We start from the raw sequence: 9,844 nt of genomic DNA on the forward strand, positions 1-9,844 counted from the left end.
AACTCCTTGTAAATTTTACTCTAATGAGGCCTAATGCCTACTTCAACAATTTGAATATCTATCTATCTCAAATAAATAGTAATTGTGAAAAAGTGAACGTTACCAGTCTAAATGCGTGACTAGTAGTTGGAACTGTTGAACAGGGTGGATAAAGAGTTGAAACACTTCAAACCTGAAATAAATGAAAAATGTTCAAATATAACTTAATACACATCACACTGATGTAAACATAAACAATTAAACAGAATGATTTGATTATATCTACTTATGCATAACTAAATGATAATATGATCCAATTTAAAACAAGTTCTAATAAACACATTTGAACATGAGATTTGGTGCTGAAGATGGGGTTCTTGAGTCCATCTCACAGGTCTGTGTACGTCAGATATAAAAAGTTGGAAAGCGCTGCTGTAAAGTCCGTTGTTAATGAGAGCCAAGAACAGCACAAAAATGCATACTTTTTATTCCAGAACCCATATAATACTCTTACAAACATTGCATCATTTGTGGCACATGAATGACACTGATCAAAGGCCATGTAGCATTTAAAAGAAATAATCCATCTGTCTCTTACAAATAAAGAGTTGAATTCAAACCAATAAAACACACCTTTCTTTAGTTCAATACAAGGCAAATCAGATATTGCCGTGGGATTGCCAAAAGTCAGTGTGATGACTTCAAGGCTGGGTTTTCTATTCGTGCTACGCATAGACTTATTTGTAAGCATTAATGTTGTTCTAATTAGCATTTTAAATCAACAACAGTTCAAATAACTGCATGTAATTTGGAATTGGTTACTCTAAATGATGAACCAACAAGGAAGCTCAACAGTGACTTTTAAATCAATTTTGGATCCTTATTTGATTTTGACTCTCACAAGCAAAAATTTCAGCAGCAGTGATCAGCTTTCACCTGAAGCAGGAAAGGGACAAAGTCAACATGTTTTCTGTAAGTTTAGCCCAGCAATGTCAAAGCTTTTCAATACAGTACGCATCATATTTCTAGCGTATTGTGCTGTCCCCTAGTGGCCAAACCTAATTAATGTGGGTGTAAACTCTGGAAGTACCCACTTGTGGTCACAGTAGTTACGTTTAAACTAAGCTATGTGAACTCGCATTAAGATGGCCTCACATTACTAATGACAAAAGTGTTAGCAGTGTTCAATAAAGTACCCCGTACAAGTTGGTTCCATCAAGTGTGTGTACATACTGGTCCTCTGCATCAGACCCTGAAAAATTACTGCAGAAATTCAACAAAGATCCAATCAAGATTCTTACCATTATAATCACAGAATGATGAAATACCAACAGTAAACACAGATAACAGACTTCACAGAACAAACACCTACAGCATGATGATACGTGTGAGATTTGATCTTCATTGGCATTTCCATATAGGCTAACTGCCTGTCTTTTTTTTTTTTGCTTATTAGAGGTATCACTGTCACACAAGATGGCTGGTAAACGTGGGAACTACAGTACCTGAGCTTCACACCTGACTCACCATTTCTAACAAGTCAAATACTGTGTTTTATGAATGAAGTGTATGAAAACTGCTCAAAAATCCTCCTCACAGAGATAAAGTTAGCAACATAATGATCTCCAACATTTCCCCAATGCATCTAGCACTCAGTGAGCTGACTCTTCAGTATCATCCAAGGCCTTAAGAACAAAAACTGCATCATCGAGAACATAGTAATCACTATACATATCCCCTTCACAGAGATATGGCAAGCGGGTCACAGCTTCCACCTCAAACCCTGCCCGTCGGAAAACCTCATTGGACAGGTTGGTTACTTGCTCCTCCCACGTCTTTCCTTTAATTTTTAGGTGTTCTTTGGGACGTTCCCATCTCCCTCCTGAGAAAACATACAGCATGACAGGATTTCGATTGCATATTAAATGACAGAATGTATTGTCCTGATAGCATACGAAGCACTGATTTCCAACTGACCAACTTCCACATATGGCTGGAAGGGGAGCACAGCAGCCAGGATGAGTCTTCCTGTCTTGGGAACGAGCGTCTGCCTGATGTCCCGCAGGAGATGCAGAGGATCATTGCAGCGGTCCAGCAGGTTCAGACAGCTGATAACATCATACTGGAAACCGGTCTGCTGCCACTCATCTATACCAAGCAATCTGAGAACAAAAGGAGAGGCACATGGAGTTAATCACTAGAGGACTTTCATATGCCATAACTTATTTTGCAAAGGTAAATAAAAAAAAACCACTTAAAAACTAGATGAGCCCTCAGTAGAAGGCAGAACCACGCCCTCTGCTGGCGAAAACCCTGTCCTCCCTATACAACTGATGCAATATGTATCAATTTTGATCATCGTACGTATCTCCCTCCCTACTTGATCTGCTGACCTGTAACTCCACAACTGCGCAGGGGACCTTAGACTGATCTTCAGTGCCAAGTTTGATCATCCTGACTTCAGTGGTTGCAGAGATATCGGACCGGACATAGTCACATACATACATAACATACATACTTACCCAGCCAGATACCACACCGAATGCAATAACCCCGCTGACGTTGGTCAGGCGTGGTTAATAAACAGTATTCAAACCATAACCACACAAAGAAAGACTGGCTGCTGATAATGGTTGGTTAAAAAACAGGTACATAACTTAAGCTAATTCTTAAGAACCAATGCTTTTACTGTGAGTACAAGTGGCTTCAAAGTCAGCGTCTTTTATGAATATCCAGACAACAGAAACATCCTTTTCCCTTGCTGCACTAAACCCGTCTTTATTGAAGCAACCAGTGATCTTTTACTCACAGATAAAGGAGATTGTTTGATTTTATTCGAACTGATCGCAGCTCTCCATTTAATGGATTGGTATCAAGACTACTGCTGTCAACTGGTTTGAATCATACTTGTCAAACACAACCTTTTCGTAGTTGTTGGTAATGCCTGTTCTGCTTTTCTGTATACATGCTTCATTCATTTTCTTCAGATAATCACTCAACTCCGTCTCGAACTATTTGGATTAAAATATTATCAAAAGTGTTTTTTTAAAAGCTTTTGTATATTAGGGCTGAAACGATTCCTTGAGTAATTCGATAACTAAAATGCCTTGCTGCAAAACTCTGAGTTGAGGCTTTCTTTAATGTACTACATACACGAGCCAAGGTCACTAAATGGAGGACCACGGCCTGAGTCCAGACCCAGACTTCATCCAATACGGACCTAGACCTATAATCAATAAATTTTGAGGGGATTTTAGATTTGACGGGACGCCTCTATTTTAACTGGTGCAGCTTCTAATGTTTACGGAAAATATAAGATCAGAGGCTGAACTACGAAGGAGTTTAACATATCCATGCTTTCTTTGTGTAAGTCAGCTACAAAAAAACTAAAGCCCCAGTCAGAGATAACAGGTATCACAAAGATGGTTTTCAACTTTCTTTGAAACTCAGACTTTCTGCTTCAAACTCGTCCACATAAACAGGAGCGTTTAACGCATCATTTGACTTGTTTTACACACAAAATAAAATGATCTTGTTCAGCTGCTTCAGTCAGCAGGTTGTTCTAACAGAGAACAATGAGGAACATAAAAATTTATGAAGCTAGAAAATGCTGCAAGTAGAACTGGTGTAAGGCAGGAATGCTGGTAGAAAACTGTCAAACGTGTGTAATGCATTTATTTTACCAATCAGTGCAGCTGATTGTGTTCTACCAGCTGCAGTACCAGCAGTTTAAACGGAGCAAACATAAAAACATATTTAAGTGATTTCTGCATCATCAGCTAAATACATGTATTATTCCATTGATTGAATAGTACTGTACTATACTATGCATTTACTATACCCCTGTACTATACTATATATGTACCGTACTATATATACACAGTGCCCCTGTATTGTACGATATATGCACAATACATGTTCTGCCAAGACAGTTATTTCTGTTGCGCAATGCACTCCCATCCATTTTTGATGCTGTCACGTCCATGCCAAGCGCAGAATCCGGTTACTCAATTAATCGCCAGAAAAACTGGTAGAATACTCGATTACTAAAATAACCGATAGCTGAAGCCCGACTGTATACCAAGTACAACATTTGCCAGCAACCTCATGTATATGACGCAAGTTTTTCTTCACAAATAAAAAGTGATAGTGTGCAAGGTCTTCTGTTGCTTTTTATTTTAATCTCATGATAGCACTGTTGTCTCACTGTATAGTAAACACAGTCAAAATAATACATCTTGTTCTTATTATCTTATTTTCACTGTGACATGATGCCACAGCACCTGGGTTGCATGCTTAGGGCAGAAAAACCTTTTCTTTGACACGGATCTTAATGAAGAGGTATATAAGACTAATGACAATTTGGGTTTTGTTTTTGTTTCATTGTTGAATATGATCATTTAACAGCAGGCCCAGAGCATGAGAATGACAAAAGCTATTCAGTGAATTCCATGATGAGAACATATCCATCCATCCATTATCTATACACCACTTATTCCTCATTAAGGTCTTGGAGGGGCTTGAGCCAATCCCAGCTGACTTAGGGTGAAGGCAGAGGACACCCTGGACAGAACACCGGTCTACCACAGGGCTACATATACAGACAAAAAAAGCACACTCACATTCACACCTACGGGCAATTTAGAATCACCAGTTAACCTCAGCATGTTTTTGGACTGTGGGAGGAAGTCGGAGAACCCGGAGAAAACCCACGCATGCACAAGAAGAACATGCAAACTCCATTCAGAAGGATCCCAGGAACGCCAGGACGTGAACCAGAGATCTTACAGCTGCAATTCGAAAGTGCTAACCACCGAGCTACTGTAGCGGCCCCTGATGAGAACACTGTGGACTCCAGCCTTCACATGTGTATTGAAAAGATGTCACAAATTCTGGGCACAAAATAGATTTTAAATTTTACAAAAAAAAAAAAGAGTGAGGAAAGGTGTGTTGTCATTTTGTCACCCAAACTCCCTGATGTTTTTGGATAACTATTGATGATGTACTGTGGAAAAATCCTTCCCTTAATCACTTGATAGAACTCGAAGTACTGTTGCTATCCACTAAGATGACAATTCAGTTCAGAATTGTGCCATGTTGAAAGAGATAGGGAAACATTCCTCGGTCTGACCTAGTAAGATTGTTGGTGCAACTATGACAGTCACACTGGCAATCAAGATCAGGGGTGCGCATTCAGACATGAAGGTGACGCGCAAAATTAGCATCAGGTTTACAGAACGGGGTGCATGTCAGAAAGGGACTTTTGTTCAGTAAACAGGGGGAAGCTAAGAGACCTACTCACTTGTAATTCCTCCTCTGTAGATGCCATCTCATGGGCAATGAGACTTCAGTTGCATAGATCTCCCTGAAATGTGCTCCCATAATCTCTGTGACACCTCCATCCCCAGCTCCGAGGTCCAGGAGTCTCTCAGCCTTCCAGTCCGGGCTGATCTGGAGCAGTCGTTGGAACTGGTCCGCAGAGAACACAAACATAGATCCCCGACCCAGAAACCTGAGACAGGCAGCAAGTCAGAGGAAGACGGACTAAAGCTGAAACAGATATCGGTGTGTAACACTCACCCGTTGATAGAGGTACGTGACACCACAGGGCTGAGAACAGTTGATACAAAAGAGTGATAGAGCTGAGTGAACAGCCAGCTGGACTTCTCCGCGCTCCTCTTTAGAAAAGTCTTGGTGCTTGAGTCCAGATGGCTCTGGACAAACAGAGGTCGCAGGGAGTCTCCCAGCAGGTCAGGGGTGCACCGGTACCACTAAACAAAAAAGGAAGGCAGAAGAACAAATTTACGAAGTTATACACATTGATCCTGACATTCTCAATACCTTCTGTTCTCACGGCTTCAGCAAGGATCCAACCTATCGATGTCGTTTGTTGTTAAATTGGTCAGACCACTAATATGAACTTGCAGCAGATAGTTTATTAGTATTGATGCACTTCTCAAGCAAAAACACACAAAACATTGCAGTCAAAATAGTCAAACAAGCTTTGAAGAAACCTCACTCAGATAATTTCATGTCTACCATGAAAACTCACACTTTTATTCATGTGCTAACATAACTGCACAAGGGTTTTCTAATCATCAATGAGCCTTTCAGCACCATTAGCTAACACAATGTAGCATTAGAACACAGGAGTGATGGTTGCTGGAAATGTTCCTCTGTACCCCTACGGAGATATTCCCTTAAAAAAAAAAATCAGCCGTATCCAGCTAGAATAGTCATTTACCACATTAACAATGTCTGCACTGTATTTCTGATTAATTTAATGTTACCTTCAGTGAATAAATACTGCTTTCCTTTCAAAAACAAGGACATTTCTAAGTGACCCCAAACTTTTAAACAGTAGTGTAGTTTCTCCACCAAAGGACACAAACGAGGTGGCGGTTGCACAAAGCCTTTATTAAATCAGCTCATTGTCACAGTAGCATGGACCCAGGGCCTGTCTTAAATGATTAGAGGAGAACAATTTATTTTTTTAGAACTTTTTTTTTTAAATTGTGCCCAGGGGACAAGCGATTATACCATTGATATATTTAAATTTTGTTTTCAAACAAACTTTGAAAATCAAAGAAACTTTGATTAGAAATGTAAATCGGGGTTATTGTAACTAACTCTTTTCTGTGAGCTCCTCTTTCCTTTTCTTTATAGCAAAAACACAATTTCCATCTACTAATTAGCTATTGCTTTACTTTTTTCACTATTAGCAGCGATGTTTGCCATTTATTGTTTTGTTATGTTTTTCAATTGCTGTAAAAATTCCTTTCAGAGACTATCAACACTTCTCAAACATCTTGCACTGTGCACATATCATAAATATGTCCATTTCACCGGTTTGTATTTCTTGTATATTTGAGTTTAACCCATTTGTATTCTTTGTATTATTTCTGTTATTATATTTTTACCTATTTTAACATTTTGTATTTATAAAGCCTGGTAGACAGTAACTGCATTTAACTGCTATACTGTATGTGCATGTGATGAATAAAAACATCTAATCTAAACATATACGCTTAAGACTAAGTATGATTAGGATTTAGTCTGTGTGACATTGTTGAATCTGACCATTTCGAAGCAGAACCAGAATGTGAGGATGACAAAAGCCACTCAGTGAATGCTATGATGGTAAAAGTGTTAACATTTAAGATAACAATCCAGGTCATGCCTTCTTATATCGTTTTTTTTTTTTAGATACTTACCTCACAGATAGTTTCACACCAAAACCCATTGACTTTTTTCTGAAGTCTAACCTGTATAGTTTTATTCAGATTTCATACCTCTTGTGTCTCAGCTGCAGATGCTTCGGTCTCAGTCACCATGTTCAGAAAAAGAGACCGGACCAACGGACTGCGGACGTACTTCCCCGTCCACATCCTCCGGACGGACAGCAGAAATGCGATGTAGCCCACCACCCAGGCTACAAAAATCAATGTCCTCAGCTGTAGATGACACATAATGAACAAGAGACTCTGAGCAGTAGAGCTGATAGACAGCAGCTGCCTCCAAGCAGAGGAGACCGACAGAGTGGCCTGAGAGATGTGGTTAATATTAGATGATGATACAGAAGGTAAAGGTAGCCAATTGTAAACTAACACGCTGGGGCATGTCCTCGCTCCCAAGACAACAAATACACAAACCTGAGCAGGGTGCGGTGGATATAAGAAAGCCGCTGCTATTTACTATCCATCTTAGTCCCATGAAACAAGTGTCTGCTTGTTTGTTCAAAATATCAAGCTGTTCCCTCAGCTGTGCAGGGATCTGCCCATTATAACAACAAAAAGACACTTCCGCATTGTTCGCACTTCCTGAGTAACCGCAAAATGTGTCCCCGGAACACCTTTCCCTTAATTACCGCACGAATATAGAAAAAAAACATGGCATATATTTCATTTCATGCATTTTGAACAAGGTACATTCGAGAAAAAAAAAATATGAGCATATGAATGTATTTGTAAAAGCAATTATAGCATAAATGTGCCAACTAAAGTAACTGACCAAGGTACGTGTACCACATCTTTTCTTATGTTTGAATGATCAAATGAATTCAGAACCAATAATGAGACCAGAGCAGATAAACAAGTACATGCAAACATGGATTTCTGACCACTCATGTCACAATCTTGATTTCTGATCATCATCAGTCAAATGTAAAACTTTTTAAGTCATATTCTTTAACTGAACTCATCATTTAGATGTTTTGTGTCCTAATCTGACTAAGCAAGTCAAAAGTTTGGCATTTTACATTATAATTTAGATTTTTTCCAACTTAGAGTCTTATCTTTTTCCCTTATATTGTTAACGTGTCATTTCGATATTTTTATTCTATAGTTTTGCTATAGCCCACGATATAATATCACATAATTTTGACTTTTTATTTCAAAATTTAGCTCATCATTTAAGTTTTTCCTCATATTTTAAATTGAACTTCTATCCTGTAAATTTGGCTTGACTTCCCAGTTTTGACTTTCCAGTTTTGAAGTCATCAACGCTGTCAAACCCACCATACCACCCATCACTCATGTCCAATTAAGTAAAAGTTACAAAAGGAGAACACAAAAAAATAATAAAAAACTTATATTTTTTATTTAGGTTATAAAAACAATTCAAATTTTGGACTTATTAGACCAATTGTTTTTGTCCGTCATCTCATAATTTTGATGAACTCACGATTGGGGGATTTTTGGTCCGCTTCTTATCATGTAAACTTATCTTGACTTAAAATTTAAACTTTTGATGTCAAAACTGACTCATTTGATCTATCTTCAGCTCAGAATTTTGTCCGTAAATTTCATAATGAAGAAGACATTTATGTCATAATTTTGAATGGACTCATTATTTAATTTTTTGTCATCATAATTAGCCTCATGACTCATTTGTCTCAAACTTTTACCACTTTATTTTGTTTATTTACATCATAATTTTGATGTTCAATCCAAAATTTGGAAGTCAGAATTTTTAGTCATATGTTTTAGCCCTTAATTTTTTCTTTGCACCTGCAAAGAAAAGGAGGGTGTGGTTAATGGAGATGAAAACAGGTCATTTTCATGTTTTTTTTATCTTGACAAAATATGCACACAATGTATAGCTGTATGGACTACAAATCTACCAGCTTCATAACAGAGAAAGAGGCAGATCCTGATAAAATAAACATGTTTCAGAACTTTAAATGTTAGACTGGAGGCTGAGAAATTTCTGTGATTGTAACATCCTGCATCCTGATGATTGTTTTGCAGTTTATTGTATAAGGTTCCATCAATTTTCACCTGAAATTTCTACTGAAGATGTACAGAAAGTAAATTGAATGCTGTTCTTGAACTGTTTGGAGTACAGGCATGGTTGGGGTCTCCTTTGAAAGCTGACAACCTGAATTTTCACCCAGTGCAGTCTGAATTACTCTAGGTGCTACTGGCACAGAGCATTTTATGTTGGAACACACTGAATTAGGATGACTTTTATTCTTGCCTAAATTTTTTCCCTAATAAAACACCTGAAAATAAGTGTGGCAGCACTGTGACAGCTTGAAAACACAAAAAGGCAACAGCCTGGGGTCTTACATAGTTCAGGTCAAAATTTCAGAGCAATACTACAAGAAATGAGTGTTTCACACATGTATTTGTACTGCTATGGCCAGGCGCTGTCAATTTTGGACACCCTCTGTACATCCTCTGCACACCCTGGGCAAAAATGGTATATGTTCGTTTTATAGCCCGTTTTCACATTGTTTTCATCCTAAAAACTCATAAAGAACTCAAAAAATGCACTTCAGTGTGGATCAGACGCAGATACTGGGAAGGAGACAGAGAGGCTCCTTCTGCAGCCAGAGACAAGGTGTGAAACATCACACAACCCT

General features: G+C 38.5%; 1 protein-coding gene across 2 annotated transcripts; it reads right to left on the reverse strand.

Moving 5' to 3' along the window:
• Nucleotides 1-450: 450 nt before the first annotated feature.
• mettl9 (methyltransferase like 9) lies at nucleotides 451-7,798 on the reverse strand. 2 transcript variants are annotated; one of them, XM_022219604.2, is made up of 6 exons: nucleotides 7,632-7,798; nucleotides 7,272-7,433; nucleotides 5,560-5,750; nucleotides 5,282-5,491; nucleotides 1,957-2,141; nucleotides 451-1,861 (listed from the first exon to the last, which is right to left on the reverse strand). In XM_022219604.2, the coding sequence occupies exons 2-6, from the start codon at nucleotides 7,365-7,367 to the stop codon at nucleotides 1,632-1,634; spliced, it is 912 nt and encodes a 303-aa protein (XP_022075296.1). In that variant the 5' UTR covers nucleotides 7,368-7,433; nucleotides 7,632-7,798; the 3' UTR covers nucleotides 451-1,631. The 2 variants fall into 2 exon arrangements, with proteins under 2 accessions (XP_022075296.1, XP_022075295.1); XM_022219603.2 differs by having other exon boundaries at nucleotides 7,272-7,798.
• Nucleotides 7,799-9,844: the final 2,046 nt, after the last annotated feature.

The sequence above is a fragment of the Acanthochromis polyacanthus genome, chromosome 19 (genome assembly GCF_021347895.1).
Source record: "Acanthochromis polyacanthus isolate Apoly-LR-REF ecotype Palm Island chromosome 19, KAUST_Apoly_ChrSc, whole genome shotgun sequence".
In the NCBI taxonomy this organism is placed as follows: Eukaryota; Metazoa; Chordata; class Actinopteri; family Pomacentridae; genus Acanthochromis; species Acanthochromis polyacanthus.

Bases quoted from the DNA above. Each gene is read 5' to 3' on its own strand.
- mettl9 (XM_022219603.2), bottom strand. From the start codon at position 7,448: ATGTGTCATCTACAGCTGAGGACATTGATTTTTGTAGCCTGGGTGGTG. The intron at 5,751-7,271 runs GTATGAAATCTG...TTTTTTGTTTAG, and splicing joins CTGCAGCTGAGACACAAGAG to TGGTACCGGTGCACCCCTGA. The intron at 1,862-1,956 runs GTCAGTTGGAAA...ATGTTTTCTCAG, and splicing joins CCAGCCATATGTGGAAGTTG to GAGGGAGATGGGAACGTCCC.